This window comes from Anarhichas minor, unplaced genomic scaffold, assembly GCF_050575085.1.
Source record: "Anarhichas minor isolate MPS153535 unplaced genomic scaffold, ASM5057508v1 ptg000004l, whole genome shotgun sequence".
Lineage (NCBI taxonomy): Eukaryota > Metazoa > Chordata > Actinopteri > Perciformes > Anarhichadidae > Anarhichas > Anarhichas minor.
The window spans coordinates 11,853,898-11,879,034 of NW_027466450.1; the positions used below are offsets into that span (position 1 = coordinate 11,853,898).

The following is a 25,137-nucleotide window of genomic DNA, read 5'->3' on the forward strand; positions in this document are numbered from 1 at the left end:
ATTCAAGTGAAATATTGAAAATACACCCCGTAAATACATTGAAGGCTCTGGCATTGTACCAATGACAACACAAACACGAAACATTTGAAACTAATTTCTGAGAATCTCTAAGATTCCTGTAAACCACTAATAATGCTGATTTCAAAATAGGCACACGATGAATAGGAAACTGACAGCACAGGTACGGTTGGCTCTGGTGTACAAACAAAGTTCATCTTTCAAGAGTTATATAACAGACAGGTTGTATGGGTATATATGAGCCAGCCTGTGGGAGGGGAGAACTACTCTGCACCAGACTGAGGAAACAATCGACGCTCTGTCTTTACTCTCCGCGTATTGAAGGTAATTGGTCATAATTACAATGTACGACTGATTCTTACCGTAGTGATTTTAAAGATAGTTTTTTTTTAATTGTTGTTATTTTTGCATGCACGAATCATTGCTATATGTATGAATTTAAACCGCCGTGTGTAATGCCTTGCAGGAATCCGTCATGGCTGTGGATCCAAAGACGACTTGTTATGATGACACTCGGGCCCAAAGCTTTCAGTCCTACTTACAACAGTCCGGACAGCACAAGGCCGTTCTCCAAAGTCTTAACAACATCCTGCCAGGAGAATTTAAAAGGTAACTAACAAGAAGAAAGGCTATGATTGAACTGCACGTTTGGCAGGACACGCTTCCTCTGGCCAATATTCAACTGTCATCTTCACTGCTCTTCTACTGAATTTATGTACGTGGCAAACTAATAAATTAGAACATGTATTTTTCTGCTTTATTCATATACATATCTATATATATATATAGATATGTATATATGTATATATATATATATAATATATATATATATATATAATATATATATATATATATATAATATATATATTATGGTAGCATTATTTCTACTTTCTTCAATTCAACGATATATATTTATCTGTGTAAGAGAATGGAAAGTGAAGTCAACATCATAATGAAACACACACACACACACACACACACTATATATAGTTTAGTTATTATGAGCTGTTTATTTATTAATTCACTTTTGCCATTGAAACTTGTTCTTTTAGGGTTTTAATTGTAAGTAACGATTATATCCTTGAGCCAAGTTTTACTTTTCCATCGATCATATGTTGCAGAATCGGAGTAGACAAAAGCAGCCTGGATGTTCTTGGTGTTGGAAGTGGTGGAGGTATGTGATGAGACACAGCAACTGGTAACTGTTGCATGAACACATGTTGTGGTTTGTTGAAGTCATTTTGGCTCAGTTACAAACTGTTGTGTGCAGTGGCAAAGATCCACCAGTTTTAAAGACCAGAGGAAAATACACTTTAGCATGATTTTGATAATAATGATGCCTTGATATTTATTGAAATTGAAAGCCTTGAGATTAAATGATATTTAATTTTCCTCCAGAGATGGATTTAATGTAAAAAATGAACTATACAAACCTACAACTAGTAAATACCATATCTGTATACAGGACGTTCCCAGAGGTTATCAATTCAAATGTTCCCACATAGACATTGTGATATGGTTTCAGGTCAAAAGGTGGACCCATAACAGAAGTCAGGCAGGCAGGTAAAATATACAAAAGGCGAGCTTTGAAAACAAAAGCCTGGTAGCAAAAAAAATGAAGCAGGACACAAACTGAGCAGGCTGAGGCTGATTACTGAGGCTGATTACTAAACTGAGAACACACACAGGCGGGTTGACACGAGGAACACCAGTAACAAAGGTAACAATCGCGTAAACCGAGCAAAAAAAAGAAAAAGCGTGGCCTCTACTGGACACTATGGGTAATACTCCTCTCCAGTCACAAACATGCATTCGTCCACTTATGTATTTTTCTAAGCATAGCCGGCCAATTAGGATGTGCCTACCTGAACATGTGCAGACCCCACAGTATGTGATGCAGCTCACACTGCTGTCTGCTATCCTACACCCTCTTCAGCGAGCAGCGTAGGGGCATCAGGGTCCTCTTGGTAGAGAGCTCCACCTGTGCCTCTAGAACTAGGATTGCAATATCATAACCTGCCTCATGTACTCGCTCTCCTTTCTGTTGATTGTGAACCCCAACTTGGCTAGGTGTAAGATCAATTTGGCCATGTGAAACGATGACGATGAGGTCGCTGAGATGAAAAATGACCGTCATGCAACAGTCGCACAGCGGCTACAGCGCAGGTGAAGGCCAGTGAATGGCTGAACAGCAGCCTGTTGTAGTTGTAGGCTGTCCTAAGGAAGGGGAAACTCAATCATTTCCGAACCAGCTCAACATGAAAGTAAAAAGCCTTTAAGTCGATGGTGATGAATCGCCCAGCTGAACAAGTTCAGTAACCACTTAATGCTCAGCATGCCGAATCTCTTTCACACACACACACACACACACACACACACACACACACACACACACACACACACACACACCTGAAATTAGTTTAGAAAGTTGTAGGAATAATAATGTCGTTTCCACTGACGTGTCGCTGACAGAACTACGGTGTTCAAGAACACTTTAAACTGTGGGCTTGCATCCAAAACATCAAATTAAAAGTTAGGAAAATTGGTTTTGAAAGTTTTAGGAATGTTTGCAATATTCCAAACTAATATATTTTGGTGCGTGAGGTTTTCACATTAAGGCAGCATTACAGCGAGGCAATGGGTTTTCAAAGTCTGAAGATGTCCTGGTTTCTTCCAGGGGAGGTGGATGTCCAGATACTCACTCTGCTGCAGTCTACATTCCCTGATGTCCCGATCACTACTGACATTGTGGAGGGCAGCACTCAGCTCACAGACAACTTCAAAGGTATTGAAAATTCAGGATGTCGCAGAGTGATTTTGTTTTATAATTTCCAAATGTGTATTTGTTCCTTATGTGTCTTTGTTGTCTTCATCTGATCATAATCTGTGTTTAGGTTGTAGCTATTGTCATCTGTTATATCGCATGTTCTCATACACTGCATATATTGTGTTTCTTAATGTTATTGTCTGCATTATCTGTTTTTTTATGTACAACTTATAGCTTTGGTAGCAAAGACCCCCAACCTTCAGAAGATCCCATTTGCTTGGCATTTGATGAGCAGTGAGAACTACGAGAAACAAGTCAAAGCTAAAGGAGATATGAAGAAATTTGACTTCATACAAATGGTTCAGGTATAATGACTTCTGTTTATTGACCTTCAGTTTAAAAAAGATGTAATGATGAATGTGTCTCACTTTGTGTATGCAATGAGATGTATTTAGCTTCCCCTAAATCCTGCGCTGATGCTAGAAGTCAGTGGGGAGCAAATCAGCAGTATTGTTTCTACCAAACAAAAGTGCATAACGATAAGTGCTATAAATAGTCATATAATGCACACTACAGTGTTTGAAAACACTTCAAACTGTGGGCTTACATGGATGCAAGCATCATCCAAAAAAATTTAATTAAAAGTTGCCCACGACTCTCCTTAACAGATGCTCTGCTATGTGGATAACCTCGCCGATACCATCACATTCTACCAGAGCCTTCTGAAGAACAACGGCAGGCTTATGATCATCATTGGAGCAGGTAAATAGAAATAAGTTGTCCATACTGCTTCCTGCCCTTCTCCATCATAACCTGTTTCTTAATCCAAACTGAAGAGCAAAACATGTATCAAGTTGCATCTCACTTCATTTACCCAGCCCGATTCTTACTCATTACATTCTGTGCTGGAAGAACAGAATGAATCCTCTTGGATATTTGCGTTGAGGACTGTTGAGGTTATCAGCCCTCTTCACTGTTATATAAGATCCTCAGATGACCAATAGTCTCTCATGACTGTGACAAAATAACATCAGTGTTTTGTTGTCGTTTGTCAATATATTTATTCTGGATTTCATTAATTATTTCATCTCATAATATCCAGATAAATCTGGTTGGGACATCCTGTGGAAGACTTACGAGAAGGAGCTCGGTGTCGATAACATCACAGATTACCGCTCATCAGCAGAGGTTATTGCCTGCCTGAAGAGCCTGGGTCTGAAATACGAGGAGCACAGCCAACCAAACACCTTCGACATCACCGAGTGCTTCAATCCAAGCAGCCAGACTGGAAAGAATCTGCTGAATTTCATGACAATGAAAGACAACTTCTTCGAGTCCTTCACCCCAGAGATCAGAGCAGGAATTCTAGACCTTCTCAGAAACAAGTGCAGCACTGAAAAAGATGGCAGGGTAATCTTCAACAGTAATATGAGCTGCATCCTTGTTTATGCTTGAGGTGTCTTGTGGAAATTGGTTCATACATTCTGTCTTCTGTTCTTGCATTCACTTGACCCTTATCAAAAGTGCAGCATGTGTGCCTGTTGCTAAGATTGAGTTTACCATTTGCAGTAGTTTTCAGTCATTTTAGCCTTTTGCCTAATTTTGTCTGTATGTAAACCAACATTACCAATAAACCAGCAGATGGTACTAAATGCCTGAGAATACAGCTGATCCTGTGTTTGTACTGCATTGAAGTAACTCCAGTAGATGGCACACTTTCCTTACATTTATAACATTACAGCCAAGAGTGAGAAAACTAACTTTTATTAGAAATGACCAAAAAACAATAACAGTATGATGTGCATCATTACATTTGTTCGTGATAAGTGCATTTTTTTCGACGGTATATGCTAAGCTTTCTCCACAGTCCCCGAAAACTGGGGCGCTCGGGCTCAAAAGGTGATCCAATGAATGGATGTGGGCCAGAAACAGCATTCAATAAAAGCAAAAGTCGAGATACCAGCTGATTAATGCACTGAAGAACAATAAAGCCGTAGCAGATCTGCAGGGAAATGTAAGGTCTTATTTTCTTTTTCTCATGACAAGGAAGTACAAATATCCCTGCTACCGGTATTAACTTCTGACAGGATTGCTCTCTGTCATGATCAGTTTTTAAGTCCTGTATCTGTTCACTAGCATAGCTGCAGGAGAGACAGACATCATCCTCATATTGCACCATTAGTGTGAGAGATAAACCAGGCCAAAAAATGTCACTAATTGACCCCTTCTGTTCGTATCGTGATCAATTACAGATAACAGAAGACATTTAGTGAATTCATAAATTATATATTCCAGTTTAGACCTTTTGTTTTTGTGCTGCAACTGTGAAACTTCTCTTGTCGGAAGGAAAAGTTCAAGTAAAAAATACTTCAGAAGAATTTTCTATGTGCCTGACAAACGGTGATAACAATTTGAGAAACAACTTGATATTGACTCTAAGCCATGCTCTTTTAAGCTCACATTTGCTCATTTGATAAAAGTGACAGTGAGAGTCACTCTCACTTGTTTAATTTGTCAACTGAGAGCTTTCCTGAGGGTGAGATCCTACTTAATTACAGTCAGTGACGTTTACCCTCTATACGCCCCAATTCCCCTCATATGGTGCAGTGTTTTGGGTTGTGCTTGTCATTTACTGTTGTAAAAACTAGAAACCACCACGCAGTGTCAGTTGTTATGCTCATGAAGGTTTTGCTCGGATGACTGAGGTTAGATGGATATATTGGCTATCAGCAATGAAACTGTCCTTTTATTACCTGACAGATATCACTGTTAACTCCGATATGATTGCGCTTCCTCCATGACCACAGCTATATTGTTTTTGGAAAAAAAAGTATTTATTTTAGATTTTCTTTGCCCGTCTGTATAACAATGGGTTTTATTAATTATTTTAGAAATAACTTTAATGTACCCCAGAGTTAATCACTGCATTGGTGTTGTGGGTCAGTCTGCACTAAAGAGTTGTTCCCACTTAAGGAATCGAATTAGCGTTGAAGTCAAAGGGAAATAAAAAAGTTCATGTTTAGAGGTTTGGTGATGTCATTGCAGAGGATCAGCATGGAAGTCTTCAGTAAACACTATATTCTGACATGAAAATGTCCAAATTAATGATAGTGACTATTACCATAGGGCAGGCTATCACTGACTTCAGTGTATCGGCAGAGGTCTTTAAAAACTCTGAACAGTTGAACTCTACGGACGCAGCGTTTTATTACTGTTATTGTGGAGGATGATGTCTTTAACTTTTAGCATATCGGATTTTATGCTTCACGATAGACGGCGCCTTGTTGATTCTGACTGGCTAACAGTGCTGTCAATCTTTTCCACGTGGATATAGCTCAATTCTCTTGGCTCTGACGTGTCGAAGGAGGTGTGAATCACTGAAATCGACTAATGGGTGGCTAAGATACAGGCCTGCGTAGTGGGGGAGGGTCTGAAATCGAAAAAACTCCAGTATGGAGAGAGACACAGAGAGGGTGCAGAGAAGAGTCTGGCCTTCAAAACAAAACAAAACTGCTGTATTTGGATGTATTGAACACCATTCACGATATACAAGTGAAATATATAGTTTAGTACATGAGAAAATTCAAATTGCACACATTGTGCCAAAATGACCATTTTGGAGACCTCGCTTAATTCTCTCAAATTTTTTTCTGCTTCACTTTATCAAAGTCAAACTTTGCGTAGAGACTGATCACATATTGTGTTATGATTTGGGAGAGGTTTAAACCTGCAGCTGCATCATTACAAATAAAGATAATCCTAAAAGTGCTTTTTTATTAGGCGAACCTGAAACTTTTCAATTTGTGCTGTGTGCCATCTTAATTTACTCTTAACCAGTAACATGTATACTAATATGTACACATCTGACCAAATCTCACATGTGTGCCCTTTATTATACCAGCAGAATTATTCAAATAGACCTTGTGGTTGCAGATATATACTCTTTTTAGTATGGGTATGCAATTTTCGAGCAGAGACCTAAAAATAGGGTTAGGGTTCAAGAGAACAATTCAATTCAAGTGAAATATTGAAAATACACCCCGTAAATACATTGAAGGCTCTGGCATTGTACCAATGACAACACAAACACGAAACATTTGAAACTAATTTCTGAGAATCTCTAAGATTCCTGTAAACCACTAATAATGCTGATTTCAAAATAGCCACATGATGAATAGGAATCTGGCTGCACAGCTGCGGTTGGCTCTGGTGTACAGACAAAGTTAACTTAGGGGTCGTATGGGTTTATATGAGCCAGCCTGTGGGAGGGGAGAACTACTCTGCACCAGACTGAGGAAACAATCGACGCTCTGTCTTTACTCTCTGCGTATTGAAGGTAATTGGTCATAATTACAATGTACGACTGATTCTTAACGTAGTGATTTTAAAGATAGTTTTTTTTAAATAGTTGTTATTTTTGCATGCACGAATCATTGCTATATGTATGAATTTAAACCGCCGTGTGTAATGCCTTGCAGGAATCCGTCATGGCTGTGGATCCAAAGACGACTTGTTATGATGACACTCGGGCCCAATGCTTTCAGTCCTACTTACAACAGTCCGGACAGCACAAGGCCGTTCTCCAAAGTCTTCACAACATCCTGCCAGGAGAATTTAAAAGGTAACTAACAAGAAGAAAGGCTATGATTGAACTGCACGTTTGTCAGGACACGCTTCCTCTGGCCAATATTCAACTGTCATCTTCACTGCTCTTCTACTGTATTTATGTACGTGGCAAACTGGCAGTAAAGCGATAGTAACATATCAGAAAATAAATTAGAACATTTATTTTTCTGCTTTATTCAGAAACATATCTGTATATATATATATATATATATACATACATTTATTATGGTAGCATTATTTCTACTTTCTTGAATTCAACGATATATATTTATCTGTGTTAGAGAATGGAAAGTGAAGTCAACATCATAATGAAACACACACATATACAGTATATAGTTTAGTTTTTATGAGCTGTTTATTTATTAATTCACTTTTGCCATTGAAACTTGTTCTTTTAGGGTTTTAATTGAAGTAACGATTATATCCTTGAGCCAAGTTTTACTTTTCCATCGATCATATGTTGCAGAATCGGAGTAGACAAAAGCAGCCTGGATGTTCTTGGTGTTGGAAGTGGTGGAGGTATGTGATGAGACACAGCAACTGGTAACTGTTGTGAACACATGTTGTGGTTTGTTGAAGTCATTTTGGCTCAGTTACAAACTGTTGTGTGCAGTGGCAAAGATCCACCAGTGGAAGAGATTGCGATTGTGATTCATGTTGTTAAAAGCAGCTCGATTCAAAGACCAGAGGAAAATACACTTTAGCATGATTTGATAATAATGATGCCTTGATATTTATTCAAATAGAAAGCCTTGAGATCAAATGATATTTAATTTTCCTCCAGAGATGGATTTAATGTAAAAAATGAACTATACATACCTACAACTAGTAAATACTAGGGGTGGAAATCACCAGAGGTCCCGCGACACGATATTATCACGATACTGCGATATTATCACGATATTGCGATATTCTGAGTATTGCGATAACATAGGCCTATATTGCGATTTATTACTTTTTTCAACTTCAAATTATGTCCCCAAAGGAAAACTGTGTCAACATGTTTTATCTAATAAGATAAAGTTTTCAGTCTGTTTATCTCACTTCAATCATTTTTATTGCAGCAAAATAGGATTGTCAAGCAGACAGACTGAAACAACAATGTCATAAATGTTGCATGAACCTGACAAACTGAACTGTTTGTATTACTACATAGTCCAACTTAACTAAATGCAAACGTGTGGACTCAGTATATGAACTATAACTTATATAAGTAGGATATAATAGTTAAATAACTCAGTATAACTTGCGATGCGTGGACGTCAAGGGCAGAGAGACAGTTATGCGCTGCACTCTCCCCATGAGCCTGGCTACTGTTGGCAGATTTAACCCCGTTGTGAGGCCAGATGTCTCTATCTTTGTTTTGACCAACTTCCTACCAATCACGCTGACCCGGGACCTTTCCTGACCTCACCACAAAACAACTCAGCACCATCTAGTGGACTGAAAAAGCAATTGATTTGATTTTTCTAGTAATTTTCTTTTCTTTTCTTTTTTTTGTAGTTTATATAATAAAAGATCGATACTTGGCGTCCGTGTATCGATACAATATCGCCAAGCAAAATATCTCGATACTATGCTGTATCGATTTTTTCCCCCACCCCTAGTAAATACCATATCTGTATACAGGATGTTCCCAGAGTTTATCAATTCAAATGTTCCCACATAAACATTGTGATATGGTTTCAGGTCAAAAGGTGGACCCATAAAAGAAGTCAGGCAGGCAGGTAAAATAAACAATTCGGCCATGTGAAACGATGACGATGAGGTCACTGAGATGAAAGAAGACCGTCATGCAACAGTCGCACAGCGGCTACAGCGCAGGTGAAGGCCAGTGAATGGCTGAACAGCAGCCTGTTGTAGTTGTAGGCTGTCCTAAGGAAGGGGAACACCATTCGTGAACACCATTCACGATATACAAGTGAAATATATAGTTTAGTACATGAGAAAATTCAAATTGCACACATTGTGCCAAAATGACCATTTTGGAGACCTCGCTTAATTCTCTCAAATTTTTTTCTGCTTCACTTTATCAAAGTCAAACTTTGCGTAGAGACTGATCACATATTGTGTTATGATTTGGGAGAGGTTTAAACCTGCAGCTGCATCATTACAAATAAAGATAATCCTAAAAGTGCTTTTTTATTAGGCGAACCTGAAACTTTTCAATTTGTGCTGTGTGCCATCTTAATTTACTCTTAACCAGTAACATGTATACTAATATGTACACATCTGACCAAATCTCACATGTGTGCCCTTTATTATACCAGCAGAATTATTCAAATAGACCTTGTGGTTGCAGATATATACTCTTTTTAGTATGGGTATGCAATTTTCGAGCAGAGACCTAAAAATAGGGTTAGGGTTCAAGAGAACAATTCAATTCAAGTGAAATATTGAAAATACACCCCGTAAATACATTGAAGGCTCTGGCATTGTACCAATGACAACACAAACACGAAACATTTGAAACTAATTTCTGAGAATCTCTAAGATTCCTGTAAACCACTAATAATGCTGATTTCAAAATAGCCACATGATGAATAGGAATCTGGCTGCACAGCTGCGGTTGGCTCTGGTGTACAGACAAAGTTAACTTAGGGGTCGTATGGGTTTATATGAGCCAGCCTGTGGGAGGGGAGAACTACTCTGCACCAGACTGAGGAAACAATCGACGCTCTGTCTTTACTCTCTGCGTATTGAAGGTAATTGGTCATAATTACAATGTACGACTGATTCTTAACGTAGTGATTTTAAAGATAGTTTTTTTTAAATAGTTGTTATTTTTGCATGCACGAATCATTGCTATATGTATGAATTTAAACCGCCGTGTGTAATGCCTTGCAGGAATCCGTCATGGCTGTGGATCCAAAGACGACTTGTTATGATGACACTCGGGCCCAATGCTTTCAGTCCTACTTACAACAGTCCGGACAGCACAAGGCCGTTCTCCAAAGTCTTCACAACATCCTGCCAGGAGAATTTAAAAGGTAACTAACAAGAAGAAAGGCTATGATTGAACTGCACGTTTGTCAGGACACGCTTCCTCTGGCCAATATTCAACTGTCATCTTCACTGCTCTTCTACTGTATTTATGTACGTGGCAAACTGGCAGTAAAGCGATAGTAACATATCAGAAAATAAATTAGAACATTTATTTTTCTGCTTTATTCAGAAACATATCTGTATATATATATATATATATATACATACATTTATTATGGTAGCATTATTTCTACTTTCTTGAATTCAACGATATATATTTATCTGTGTTAGAGAATGGAAAGTGAAGTCAACATCATAATGAAACACACACATATACAGTATATAGTTTAGTTTTTATGAGCTGTTTATTTATTAATTCACTTTTGCCATTGAAACTTGTTCTTTTAGGGTTTTAATTGAAGTAACGATTATATCCTTGAGCCAAGTTTTACTTTTCCATCGATCATATGTTGCAGAATCGGAGTAGACAAAAGCAGCCTGGATGTTCTTGGTGTTGGAAGTGGTGGAGGTATGTGATGAGACACAGCAACTGGTAACTGTTGTGAACACATGTTGTGGTTTGTTGAAGTCATTTTGGCTCAGTTACAAACTGTTGTGTGCAGTGGCAAAGATCCACCAGTGGAAGAGATTGCGATTGTGATTCATGTTGTTAAAAGCAGCTCGATTCAAAGACCAGAGGAAAATACACTTTAGCATGATTTGATAATAATGATGCCTTGATATTTATTCAAATAGAAAGCCTTGAGATCAAATGATATTTAATTTTCCTCCAGAGATGGATTTAATGTAAAAAATGAACTATACATACCTACAACTAGTAAATACTAGGGGTGGAAATCACCAGAGGTCCCGCGACACGATATTATCACGATACTGCGATATTATCACGATATTGCGATATTCTGAGTATTGCGATAACATAGGCCTATATTGCGATTTATTACTTTTTTCAACTTCAAATTATGTCCCCAAAGGAAAACTGTGTCAACATGTTTTATCTAATAAGATAAAGTTTTCAGTCTGTTTATCTCACTTCAATCATTTTTATTGCAGCAAAATAGGATTGTCAAGCAGACAGACTGAAACAACAATGTCATAAATGTTGCATGAACCTGACAAACTGAACTGTTTGTATTACTACATAGTCCAACTTAACTAAATGCAAACGTGTGGACTCAGTATATGAACTATAACTTATATAAGTAGGATATAATAGTTAAATAACTCAGTATAACTTGCGATGCGTGGACGTCAAGGGCAGAGAGACAGTTATGCGCTGCACTCTCCCCATGAGCCTGGCTACTGTTGGCAGATTTAACCCCGTTGTGAGGCCAGATGTCTCTATCTTTGTTTTGACCAACTTCCTACCAATCACGCTGACCCGGGACCTTTCCTGACCTCACCACAAAACAACTCAGCACCATCTAGTGGACTGAAAAAGCAATTGATTTGATTTTTCTAGTAATTTTCTTTTCTTTTCTTTTTTTTGTAGTTTATATAATAAAAGATCGATACTTGGCGTCCGTGTATCGATACAATATCGCCAAGCAAAATATCTCGATACTATGCTGTATCGATTTTTTCCCCCACCCCTAGTAAATACCATATCTGTATACAGGATGTTCCCAGAGTTTATCAATTCAAATGTTCCCACATAAACATTGTGATATGGTTTCAGGTCAAAAGGTGGACCCATAAAAGAAGTCAGGCAGGCAGGTAAAATAAACAATTCGGCCATGTGAAACGATGACGATGAGGTCACTGAGATGAAAGAAGACCGTCATGCAACAGTCGCACAGCGGCTACAGCGCAGGTGAAGGCCAGTGAATGGCTGAACAGCAGCCTGTTGTAGTTGTAGGCTGTCCTAAGGAAGGGGAAACTCAATCATTTCCGAACCAGCTCGACATGAAAGTAAAAAGCCTTTAAGTCGATGGTGATGAATCGCCCAGCTGAACAAGTTCAGTAACCACTTAATGCTCAGCATGCCGAATCTCTTTCACATACACAAACACACACACACACACACACACACACTTGAAATTAGTTTAGAAAGTTGTAGGAATAATAATGTCGTTTCCACTGACGTGTCGCTGACAGAACTACGGTGTTCAAGAACACTTTAAACTGTGGGCTTGCATCCAAAACATCAAATTAAAAGTTAGGAAAATTGGTTTTGAAAGTTTTAGGAATGTTTGCACTATTCCAAACTAATATATTTTGGTGCGTGAGGTTTTCACATTAAGGCAGCATTACACCGAGGCAATGGGTTTTCAAAGTGTAAAGATGTCCTGGTTTCTTCCAGGGGAGGTGGATGTCCAGATACTCACTCTGCTGCAGTCTACATTCCCTGATGTCCCGATCACTATTGACATTGTGGAGGGCAGCACTCAGCTCACAGACAACTTCAAAGGTATTGAAAATTCAGGATGTCGCAGTGATTTTGTTTTATAATTTCCAAATGTATATTTGTTCCTTATGTGTCTTTGTTGTCTTCATCTGATCATAATCTGTGTTTAGGTTGTAGCTATTGTCATCTGTTATATCGCATGTTCTCATACACTGCATATATTGTGTTTCTTAATGTTATTGTCTGCATTATCTGTTTTTTTATGTACAACTTATAGCTTTGGTAGCAAAGACCCCCAACCTTCAGAAGATCCCATTTGCTTGGCATTTGATGAGCAGTGAGAACTACGAGAAACAAGTCAAAGCTAAAGGAGATATGAAGAAATTTGACTTCATACAAATGGTTCAGGTATTATGACTTCTGTTTATTGACCTTCAGTTTAAAAAAGATGTAATGATGAATGTGTCTCACCTTGTGTATGCAATGAGATGTATTTAGCTTCCCCTAAATCCTCCGCTGATGCTCGAAGTCAGTGGGGAGCAAATCAGCAGAATTGTTTCTGTCAAACAAAAGTGCATAACGATAAGTGCTATAAATAGTCATATAATGCACACTACAGTGTTTGAAAACACTTCAAACTGTGGGCTTACATGGATGCAAGCATCATCCAAAAAATCAAATTAAAAGTTGCCCACGACTCTCTTTAACAGATGATCTACTATGTGGATAACCTCGCCGATACCATCACATTCTACCAGAGCCTTCTGAAGAACAACGGCAGGCTTATGATCATCATTGGAGCAGGTAAATATAAATAAGTTGTCCATACTGCTTCCTGCCCTTCTCCATCATAACCTGTTTCTTAATCCAAACTGAAGAGCAAAACATGTATCAAGTTGCATCTCACTTCATTTACCCAGCCCGATTCTTACTCATTACATTCTGTGCTGGAAGAACAGAATGAACCCTCTTGGATATTTGCGTTGAGGACTGTTGAGGTTATCAGCCCTCTTCACTGTTATAGAAGATCCTCAGATGACCAATAGTCTCTCATGACTGTGACGAAATAACATCAGTGTTTTGTTGTCGTTTGTCAATATATTTATTCTGGATTTCATTCATTATTTCATCTCATAATATCCAGCTAACTGTGGTTGGGACATCCTGTGGAAGACTTACGAGAAGGAGCTCGCTGTCGATGACATCAGAGATAACCGCTCATCAGCAGAGGTTATTGCCTGCCTGAAGAGCCTGGGTCTGAAATACGAGGAGCACAGCCAACCAAACACCTTCGACATCACCAAGTGCTTCAATCCAAGCAGCCAGACTGGAAAGAATCTGCTGAATTTCCTGACAATGAAAGACAACTTCTACGAGTCCTTCACCCCAGAGATCAGAGCAGGAATTCTAGACCTTCTCAGAAACAAGTGCAACACTGAAAAAGATGGCAGGGTAATCTTCAACAATAATATGAGCTGCATCCTTGTTTATGCTTGAGGTGTCTTGTGGAAATTGGTTCATACATTCTGTCTTCTGTTCTTGCATTCACTTGACCCTTATCAAAAGTGCAGCATGTGTGCCTGTTGCTAAGATTGAGTTTACCATTTGCAGTAGTCTTCAGTCATTTTAGCCTTTTGCCTAATTTTGTCTGTATGTAAACCAACATTACCAATAAACCAGCAGATGGTACTAAATGCCTGAGAATACAGCTGATCCTGTGTTTGTACTGCATTGAAGTAACTCCAGTAGATGGCACACTTTCCTTACATTTATAACATTACAGCCAAGAGTGAGAAAACTAACTTTTATTAGAAATGACCAAAAAACAATAACAGTATGATGTGCATCATTACATTTGTTCGTGATAAGTGCATTTTTTTCGACGGTATATGCTAAGCTTTCTCCACAGTCCCCGAAAACTGGGGCGCTCGGGCTCAAAAGGTGATCCAATGAATGGATGTGGGCCAGAAACAGCATTCAATAAAAGCAAAAGTCGAGATACCAGCTGATTAATGCACTGAAGAACAATAAAGCCGTAGCAGATCTGCAGGGAAATGTAAGGTCTTATTTTCTTTTTCTCATGACAAGGAAGTACAAATATCCCTGCTACCGGTATTAACTTCTGACAGGATTGCTCTCTGTCATGATCAGTTTTTAAGTCCTGTATCTGTTCACTAGCATAGCTGCAGGAGAGACAGACATCATCCTCATATTGCACCATTAGTGTGAGAGATAAACCAGGCCAAAAAATGTCACTAATTGACCCCTTCTGTTCGTATCGTGATCAATTACAGATAACAGAAGACATTTAGTGAATTCATAAATTATATATTCCAGTTTAGACCTTTTGTTTTTGTGCTGCAACTGTGAAACTTCTCTTGTCGGGAGGAAAAGTTCAAGTAAAAAATACTTCAGAAGAATTTTCTATGTGCCTGACAAACGGTGATAACAATTTTGAGAAACAACTTGATATTGACTCTAAGCCATGCTCTTTTAAGCTCACATTTGCTCATTTGATAAAAGTGACAGTGAGAGTCACTCTCACTTGTTTAATTTGTCAACTGAGAGCTTTCCTGAGGGTGAGATCCTACTTAATTACAGTCAGTGACGTTTACCCTCTATATGCCCCAATTCCCCTCATATGGTGCAGTGTTTTGGGTTGTGCTTGTCATTTACTGTTGTAAAAACTAGAAACCACCACGCAGTGTCAGTTGTTATGCTCATGAAGGTTTTGCTCGGATGACTGAGGTTAGATGGATATATTGGCTATCAGCAATGAAACTGTCCTTTTATTAACTGACAGATATCACTGTTAACTCCGATATGATTGCGCTTCCTCCATGACCACAGCTATATTGTTTTTGTAAAAAAAAGTATTTATTTTAGATTTTCTTTGCCCGTCTGTATAACAATGGGTTTTATTAATTATTTTAGAAATAACTTTAATGTACCCCAGAGTTAATCACTGCATTGGTGTTGGGGGTCAGTCTGCACTAAAGAGTTGTTCCCACTTAAGGAATCGAATTAGCGTTGAAGTCAAAGGGAAATAAAAAAGTTCATGTTTAGAGGTTTGGTGATGTCATTGCAGAGGATCAGCATGGAAGTCTTCAGTAAACACTATATTCTGACATGAAAATGTCTAAATTAATGATAGTGACTATTACCATAGGGCAGGCTATCACTGACTTCAGTGTATCGGCAGAGGTCTTTAAAAACTCTGAACAGTTGAACTCTACGGACGCAGTGTTTTATTACTGTTATTGTGGAGGATGATGTCTTTAACTTTTAGCATATCGGATTTTATGCTTCACGATAGACGGCGCCTTGTTGATTCTGACTGGCTAACAGTGCTGTCAATCTTTTCCACATGGATATAGCTCAATTCTCTTGGCTCTGACGCGTCGAAGGAGGTGTGAATCACTGAAATCGACTAATGGGTGGCTAAGATACAGGCCTGCGTAGTGGGGGAGGGTCTGAAATCGAAAAAAACTCCAGTATGGAGAGAGACACAGAGAGGGAGCAGAGAAGAGTCTGGCCTTCAAAACAAAATAAAACTGCAGTATTTGGATGTATTGAACACCATTAGCGATATACAAGTGAAATATATAGTTTAGTACATGAGAAAATTCAAATGGCACACATTGTGCCAAAATGACCATTTTGGAGACCTCGCTTAATTCTCTCTAATTTTGTTCTGCTTCACTTTATCAAAGTCAAACTTTGCAGAGAGACTGATCACATATTGTGCTATGATTTGGGAGAGGTTTAAACCTGCAGCTGCATCATTACAAATAAATAATAATCCTGAAAGTGCTTTTTTATTAGGCGAACCTGAAACTTTTCAATTTGTGCTGTGTACCATCTTGATTTACTCTTAACCAGTAACATATATACTGATATTTACACATCTGAACAAATCTCACAAGTGTTCCCTTTATTATAACACCGAAAGTATTCAAATAGACCTTGTGGTTGCAGATATATACTCTTTTTAGTATGGGTATGCAATTTTTGAGCAGAGGCCTAAAAAATAAGGTTGAGGTTGAAGAGTTAAACAACAATTCAAGTGAAATATTGAAAACACACCCTGTAAATACATTGAAGGATCTGGCATTGTACCAATGACAACACAAACACGAAACATTTGAAACTAATTTCTGAGAATTTCTCAAACAAAAGGCAAAGGAAAAAGCCCCCCTCTTTGCTCCTGATCCGTCAGCAAGATAAGGCCGAATCAGCTGGTTGAAGATTAAATCAAAAGTATTTAATAATTAACAGAAGCTAAAACAGTTACAAACTGAATCACACTATGAATTACAAAACAAATATATATATATTTCATGAAATAGAGGCCCAATCCGCACCACACGACAGACTGGTATATCTGCCCCATGGTCCGGAGGAAGTCTGATTATCTCCGGGAATCACAGTTTCTTTGTCCCTCCAAAGTCTCTGAAATGTCTCATATTACACATTCCTTAGCCCAGTGATTTTCAACCGCTGTGCCGTGAGAGATCGTCAGGTGTGCCGTGGGAAAATGTCCAATTTCCCTTAATGAGTCCAAAAAAAATATTATTTTGTTGTTGCAAATACTTTGCCATTGTTGAGCGTCTGAGCTGCAATATAGCGGCTGGCTAAGTAATAAATACTCTCCCATGCCAGTGGGTGGCAGTAGGTAGCGCAATAATGACCTTGTTAATTTAGGACAGTAGAATGAAATGACGCGCGGGAGGTTGCGGTGACAAGACGAACAGCGATGGAGAAATATTTGAAAAGGAAAAATGCAGACTCTGAACTGGGCCCTGGACAAAATAACCCAGATGAAAAGCCTAGTAAGGATCAACACATTTAGAGACTTGTCATTAAATTGTCAGCATATATCCGGCCCTCGGTACAACGGGCCGCCAGAAAATATCATATGTTTATCATAACTGGCCTGCCACACCACAGAGCTCCGGGACGAAAAGTGGCGATGTGAGCTGGCTTTATGTGCAACATAACGAAGCATCTCACTGTGCTAAACCTCCAGCTCCAGGGACGGGGACGTGTGATCACAGACATGTGTGATGCAGTAAAAGTCTCCACCGCTGTGTTCCCGACTGCGCATTTTGCTGATAAACTGGGCGCACTTGGCACGGAGTTCACTTGGCGATTTGCCAACTTTGCAGCTCAGAAATTTAAATTTGAACTGCTCAGCAATCCGTTTGCAGTTGACGTGGAAAGAGCACCTGTGGATCTGATAGCCCTCCAGTGTAATGACACTCAAGGTAAAGTATGACTCTGAGGGCGCTTCACAGTTTCCAAGCTTCACCCCCGAAACGATGCCTTAACTCCGCCTACATGCTGCTCAAATGCTCTGCATGTTTGGAAGCACATACCTGTGTGAGCAGCTGTTCTCTGTGATGAAGATGAACAAAAACCCACACAGGAGTCGTCTCACTGATGTACACCTTCACTCCAGCTTGAGGGTTTCCACAGAACCTAACCCCAGATATTAATGAACTGGCAGCCAAGAAAAGATGCCAAACATCTGGCTCTGGTACTATGCATAAAATAATGTAGCCTACCTCAACATGTATTCTTTTTGCACTTTGTCCAATATCCCTCCTATCCTGTTTATTAAATGGTGACTCTATTTGGCCCTCAACGTAGTCCCAATTTTTAATTGTGGCCCTCTGTGATTGAGTTTGACACCCCTGCATATATGCTGTGTTATGCTAAAAGGTGTCATTTTGTAACTTTTTTGGTTGTTGGTGTGCCGCGGGATCTTTTTAATGTAAAAAATCGACCGCGGCTTAGAAAAGGTTGAAAAACACTGACCTAGCCCATCGATCAGCTCAGTGATTGGCTGAACCCTTCGGACTTCAGTCGGCCACTTCCTTGACCAATTCCTCCCCCTTTCTTGAAGGCTGTGCTCAGAAACTCTTCAGCTCTGATTTGTATTACTTTATGGCTGTGTCATAAATCCTCTGGTTTCTCTCACAGTGCACAACAAAGTCAGTAACTCTCCTTTTAGTTTAAACCTTCTAGTAAACATATTATATCATATAATATCCATCGCTGAGCGCTTTTAAACATACTTTGCCTTTAAACTTAAATCCCTCACAAATGATAAGGCTGATTTCCAAATATCCACACGATGAATATGAATCTGGCTGCACAGCTGCGGTTGGCTCCGGTGTACAAACAAAGTTCATCTTTCAAGAGTTATATAACAGACAGGTTGTATGGGTTTATATGAGCCAGCCTGTGGGAGGGGAGAACTACTCTGCACCAGACTGAGGAAACAAGCGACGCTCTGTCTTTACTCTCCGCGTATTGAAGGTAATTGGTCATACTTACAATGTACGACTGATTCTTAACGTAGTGATTTTAAAGATAGTTTTTGTTAAATAGTTGTTATTTTTGCATGCACGAATCATTGCTATATGTATGAATTTAAACCGCCGCGTGTAACGCGTTGCAGGAATCCGTCATGGCTGTGGATCCAAAGACGACTTGTTATGATGACACTTGTGCCCAAAGCTTTGAGTTCTACTTACAACAGTCCGGAGAGCATGCGGCCATTCTCCAAAGTCTTCACAACATCCTGCCAGGAGAATTTAAAAGGTAACTAACAAGAAGAAAGGATTGAACTGCACGTTTGTCAGGACACGCTTCCTCTTGCCATTACCAATCTGCAACCGAAATACAATATTCAACTGTATTTATGTACGTGGCGAACTGGAAGTAAAGTGATAGTAACATATCAGAAAAAAAAGAAATTAGAAAGTGCATGTAATTTTCTGCTTTACTCATACTGTATATATATATACATACATACATATGGCAGCATTATCTATACTTTCTTATATTCAACGATATATATGTATGCATTTTCTGTGTAAGAGAATGGAAAGTGAAGTCAACATCATAATGAAACACACACACACACACACACACACACACACACACTATATATAGTTTAGTTTTTATGAGCTGTTTATTTATTAATTCACTTTTGCCATTGAAACTTGTTCTTTTAGGGTTTTAATTGAAGTAACGATTATATCCTTGAGCCAAGTTTTACTTTTCCAACGATCATATGTTGCAGAATCGGAGTAGACAAAAGCAGCCTGGATGTTCTTGGTGTTGGAAGTGGTGGAGGTATGTGATGAGACACAGCAACTGGTAACTGTTGTGAACACATGTTGTGGTTTGTTGAAGTCATTTTGGCTCAGTTACAAACTGTTGAGTGCAGTGGCAAAGATCCACCAGTGGAAGAGATTGCGATTGTGATTCATGTTCTTAAAAGCAGCTTGATTCAAAGACCAGAGGAAAATACACTTTAGCATGATTTGATAATAATGATGCCTTGATATTTATTGAAATTGAAAGCCTTGAGAATAAATGATATTTAATTTTCCTTCAGATATGGATTTAATGTAAAAAATGAACTATACAAACCTACAACTAGTAAATACCATATCTGTATACAGGACGTTCCCAGAGTTTATCAATTCAAATGTTCCCACATAGACATTGTGATATGGTTTCAGGTCAAAAGGTGGACCCATAACAGAAGTCAGGCAGGCAGGTAAAATATACAAAAGGCGAGCTTTGAAAACAAAAGCCTGGTAGCAAAAAAAATGAAGCAGGAAACAAACTGAGCAGGCTGAGGCATGAAGTACGAAGAAAAAAGAAAAAGCGTGGCCTCTACTGGACACTATGGGTAATACTCCTCTCCAGTCACAAACATGCATTCGTCCACTTATGTATTTTTCTAAGCATAGCCGGCCAATTAGGATGTGCCTACCTGAACATGTGCAGACCCCACAGTATGTGATGCAGCTCACACTGCTGTCTGCTATCCTACACCCTCTTCAGCGAGCAGTGTAGGGGCGTCAGGGTCCTCTTGGTAGAGAGCTCCACCTGTGCCTCTAGAACTAGGATTGCAATATCATAACCTGCCTCATGTACTCGCTCTCCTTTCTGTTGATTGTGAACCCCAACTTGGCTAGGTGTAAGATCAATTCGACCATGTGAAACGATGACGATGAGGTCGCTGAGATGAAAGAAGACCGTCATGCAACAGTCGCACAGCAGCTACAGCGCAGGTGAAGACCAGTGAATGGCTGAACAGCAGCCTGTTGTAGTTGTAGGCTGTCCTAAGGAAGGGGAAACTCAATAATTTCCGAACCAGCTCGACATGAAAGTACACAACCTTTAAGTCGATGGTGGTGAATCGCCCAGCTGAACAAGCTCAGTAACCACTTAATGCTCAGCATACCGAATATTTTGTGTGCAATGCATCGGTTTAGAAGAACAATCTCTGCGTGGTGAAGATCGGTCCCAGTGATGAGGCCGGGACATGACAGGCATTGACAAGATTTTGAAATCCTTCGAGATTAGCAGTCAGTGTGCAAATCACCGTTTGGTGAAGAGAAAAAAAAGTGCTGCCTTAAATACTGTGGGATCCATCTGTATTCAGGTAGGCACATGCTCTTTGGCCAACTAAGCCTATGCAAATGTTTGGTGGATGAATGCGTGCTTGTGATTGGACGAGACTATTACCATAGAGTTCAGTAGAGGCCAGAGCCTTTGTGAGATATACAGGCAGCCTTACAATAACAGAGGGAAAGCACACAGACAGAGGCCCAATCCCAATCTCCCAACTCACGGACTCACAGACTTTGAGGCATGAAGTCCATGAGGGTCTAGGGCTGTCCCACTGTCAAATCGTCGAGTGTTTTTGAGGGCTCTCTGGCAGACATTTTGAGCCCTTTATGAACACTTTCTGTGAGTCTGCATTTCTGCAGACTTTGCCTCAGGAAATTACCCATAATTCATAGCAATGTGACGTTAAACACGGGGTTACCAGGGGAAGTGTGGAAGCAGGAATCAAAGAAAAAAGTAAACAAAGAGGACGGCACATTGGTGTTCAGCCTGGGATATTGAATTTACTCAGAAACATTGAGGATTAAAGATGGTACATTAAAAACACATGAAAGCAGAAGAAAGCAAGCAGAGACTATACCTCCCAGATTTATTCATCAAACATTTACCTTTGTTATTGAAGCTGTTTTGACATAAACAAGTAAATAGATCAATTGACAATTACCTCTCATCTCGTGAGGAAAGAGCCTGGTAGATGTTGAAATCAGGGACAAAAAAGTATAAATAAATACCTACAATTGTACATATTTTATGGCGTCTTGATAACGTGAAATGTTGCAGAAAAGTGCTGTCCCGTCTTTACACTATTTCAAGCCCTTGCAGCCTCACACACTCAACCATTTAACAGGTAACGTCAGTCAAGTCCCTGAGGGTTCAGGGTTTAAGGCCTTAGGGGGGACATTGGAAAACACAAAGACAGGAAGTAAACCCAGACTAAATATCAGTCTAAAGCCTCATATTTACTTATTATATGATCCAATATTTTAATACATTTTACAAGGTAACAAGTCTGTGAAATATAAGGCCCATCACTTACATTGGAAGCATAGAAGGGTCCTGGTATTTGTTTTAAAATGACAGATTTGAGAAATTGTAACTTGCCCTTTAATTATATGTTAGCGCCACGGAGACGGGACATTGGTGGGTTATAGGAGGACACATTGGTTAATCAAGATCATAGTTAACATAGATGTTTGCACAGCGGCAACATCAAAGTCATTTTTCTTATCAAAAATGATAAGACTATGGAGCAAACACCGCCTCTCTCTTTCTCTCTCTCTCACACACACACACACACACACACACACACACCTGAAATGAGTTTAGAAAGTTGTAGGAATAATAATGTTGTTTCCACTGACGTGTCCCTGACAGAACTACGGTGTTTAAAAACACTTCAAACTGTGAGCTTGAAAATTAGTTTTGAAAGTTTCAGGAATGTTTGCAATATTCCAAACTAATATATTTTGGTGCGTGAGGTTTTCACATTAAGGCAGCATTACAGCGAGGCAATGGGTTTTCAAAGTCTGAAGATGTCCTGGTTTCTTCCAGGGGAGGTGGATGCCCAGATACTCACTCTGCTGCAGTCTACATTCCCTGATGTCCCGATCACTATTGACATTGTGGAGGGCAGCACTCAGCTCACAGACAACTTCAAAGGTATTGAAAATTCAGGATGTCGCAGAGTGATTTTGTTTTATAATTTCCAAATGTGTATTTGTTCCTTATGTGTCTTTGTTGTCTTCATCTGATCATAATCTGTGTTTAGGTTGTAGCTATTGTCATCTGTTATATCGCATGTTCTCATACACTGCATATATTGTGTTTCTTAATGTTATTGTCTGCATTATCTGTTTTTTTATGTACAACTTATAGCTTTGGTAGCAAAGACCCCCAACCTTCAGAAGATCCCATTTGCTTGGCATTTGATGAGCAGTGAGAACTACGAGAAACAAGTCAAAGCTAAAGGAGATATGAAGAAATTTGACTTCATAGAAATGGTTCAGGTATAATGACTTCTGTTTATTAACCTTCAGTTTAAAAATGATGTAATGATGAATGTGTCTCACCTTGTGTATGCAATGAGATGTATTTATTTTCCCATAAATCCTCCACTGATGCTAGAAGTCAGTGGGGAGCAAATCAGCAGAATTGTTTCTGCCAAACAAAAGTGCATAACGATAAGTTCTATAAATAGTCATATAATGCACACTACAGTGTTTGAAAACACTTCAAACTGTGGGCTTACATGGATGCAAGCATCATCCAAAAAATTAAATGAAAAGTTGCCCACGACTCTCCTTAACAGATGATCTACTATGTGGATAACCTCGCCGATACCATCACATTCTACCAGAGCCTTCTGAAGAACAACGGCAGGCTTATGATCATCGTTGAAGCAGGTAAATAGAAATAAGTTGTCCATACTACTTATTTTCTTAATCCAAACTGAAGAGCAAAACATGTATCAAGTTGCATCTCACTTCATTTACCCAGCCCGATTCTTACTCATTTTATTCTGTGCTGGAAGAACGGCGCCCTCTTGGATATTTGCGTTGAGGACTGTTGAGGTTATCAGCCCTCAGATGACCAATAGTCTCTCATGACTGTAACCAAAATCTTCTTCTGGATTTCATTAATTATTTCATCTCATAATATCCAGCTAACTCTGGTTGGGACATCCTGTGGAAGACTTACAAGAAGGAGCTCGCTGTCGATGCCATCACAGATTACCGCTCATCAGCAGAGGTTATTGCCTGCTTGAAGAGCCTGGGTCTGAAATACGAGGAGCACGCCACTCCCAACACCTTCGACATCACCGAGTGCTTCAATCCAAGCAGCCAGACTGGAAAGAGTCTCCTGAATTTCATGACAGCGAAAAACAACTTCTACGAGTCCCTCACCCCAGAGATCAGAGCAGGAATTCTAGACCTTCTCAGGAACAAGTGCAGCACTACAAAAGATGGCAGGGTAATCTTCAACAGTAATATGACCTGCATCCTTGTTTATGCTTGAGGTGTCTTGTGGAAATTGGTTCATACATTCTGTCTTCTGTTCTTGCGTTCACTTGACCCTTATCAAAAGTGCAGCATGTGTGCCTGTTGCTAAGATTGAGTTTACCATTTGCAGTAGTTTTCAGTCATTTTAGCCTTTCGCCTAATTGTGTCTGTATGTAAACCAACATTAACAATAAATAAAATGGAAGTGGTAAAACACAATGGCTGTGTCCGAAATCTCATTCTCTACTCCCATGACAGACTTTAACAGTTGAAGGTTTTTTTTTTCCAATTAATTTATGCAATAAAGAGGAGCTTTCAATAACATTTAATTCAAGGATAAGCATGAAAAATGACAAATTACCTCTGTTTATATAGATGGATTGAATATTGAAATATTCAATCCATCTATATAAACAGAGGTATCAACCATTCAAATTGAAAAAGGAAATATGCAGTTTTATCTTGATATTATACATTTTAGCGATTATTTTAAAAGGTTGAATCGTGTAATTCTTCTTTAGATGGGCCATAACATTTTTTTCACATTAGAGCCACAAACTGAGACTAACTGCTACCAAGAGTGCAGCCCTGTTTAAGAGCCAACAGAGTGCCCAAAGGAAACTGCCTTTGTCAAGTATAATTGGTACAGACACATATTTGCAGTTTCATTTTACCTGACACCAAATTTTCAACCAGCAGCAAAATGCAAGTCATGCTACTTCTTTTTTTTGATAAATGTCATGCTTGTACAGTATATGCCCAATGTCCTTAGAGAGAGCTGTGTCATGGAAATAACTTTTTATTATTTTTTATATGAGCTTTCACATGATGCTGTTCACCTTAAAGCCAGCAGATGGTACTAAATGCCTGAGAATACAGCTGATCCTGTATTTGTACTCCATTGAAGTAACTCCAGTAGATGGCACACTTTCCTTACA

General features: G+C 39.1%; 3 protein-coding genes across 3 annotated transcripts; all 3 read left to right on the plus strand.

The window, feature by feature from the left end:
* Positions 1-96: 96 nt before the first annotated feature.
* LOC142963816 (histamine N-methyltransferase A-like) lies at positions 97-4,240 on the plus strand. Its single transcript, XM_076104095.1, has 6 exons — positions 97-627; positions 1,140-1,192; positions 2,696-2,803; positions 3,020-3,150; positions 3,454-3,547; positions 3,888-4,240. Exons 1-6 carry the CDS (start codon positions 494-496, stop codon positions 4,238-4,240), a joined length of 873 nt encoding a protein of 290 aa, XP_075960210.1. The 5' UTR covers positions 97-493.
* A 6,018-nt stretch (positions 4,241-10,258) lies between these two features.
* On the plus strand, positions 10,259-14,261 carry LOC142963832 (histamine N-methyltransferase A-like). Its single transcript, XM_076104096.1, has 6 exons — positions 10,259-10,401; positions 10,873-10,925; positions 12,720-12,827; positions 13,042-13,172; positions 13,475-13,568; positions 13,909-14,261. The coding sequence occupies exons 1-6, from the start codon at positions 10,268-10,270 to the stop codon at positions 14,259-14,261; spliced, it is 873 nt and encodes a 290-aa protein (XP_075960211.1). The 5' UTR covers positions 10,259-10,267.
* A 4,978-nt stretch (positions 14,262-19,239) lies between these two features.
* Positions 19,240-24,487, plus strand: LOC142963848 (histamine N-methyltransferase A-like). The gene is made up of 6 exons (XM_076104097.1): positions 19,240-19,373; positions 19,858-19,910; positions 22,752-22,859; positions 23,076-23,206; positions 23,509-23,602; positions 23,863-24,487. The coding sequence occupies exons 1-6, from the start codon at positions 19,240-19,242 to the stop codon at positions 24,213-24,215; spliced, it is 873 nt and encodes a 290-aa protein (XP_075960212.1). The 3' UTR covers positions 24,216-24,487.
* The last annotated feature ends 650 nt before the right edge of the window (positions 24,488-25,137 follow it).

Bases quoted from the DNA above. Each gene is read 5' to 3' on its own strand.
- LOC142963816 (XM_076104095.1), top strand. From the start codon at position 494: ATGGCTGTGGATCCAAAGACGACTTGTTATGATGACACTCGGGCCCAA. The intron at 1,193-2,695 runs GTATGTGATGAG...GGTTTCTTCCAG, and splicing joins TGGTGTTGGAAGTGGTGGAG to GGGAGGTGGATGTCCAGATA. The intron at 3,548-3,887 runs GTAAATAGAAAT...CATAATATCCAG, and splicing joins TATGATCATCATTGGAGCAG to ATAAATCTGGTTGGGACATC.
- LOC142963832 (XM_076104096.1), top strand. From the start codon at position 10,268: ATGGCTGTGGATCCAAAGACGACTTGTTATGATGACACTCGGGCCCAA. The intron at 12,828-13,041 runs GTATTGAAAATT...TACAACTTATAG, and splicing joins GCTCACAGACAACTTCAAAG to CTTTGGTAGCAAAGACCCCC. The intron at 13,173-13,474 runs GTATTATGACTT...TCTCTTTAACAG, and splicing joins ACTTCATACAAATGGTTCAG to ATGATCTACTATGTGGATAA.
- LOC142963848 (XM_076104097.1), top strand. From the start codon at position 19,240: ATGGCTGTGGATCCAAAGACGACTTGTTATGATGACACTTGTGCCCAA. The intron at 22,860-23,075 runs GTATTGAAAATT...TACAACTTATAG, and splicing joins GCTCACAGACAACTTCAAAG to CTTTGGTAGCAAAGACCCCC. The intron at 23,207-23,508 runs GTATAATGACTT...TCTCCTTAACAG, and splicing joins ACTTCATAGAAATGGTTCAG to ATGATCTACTATGTGGATAA.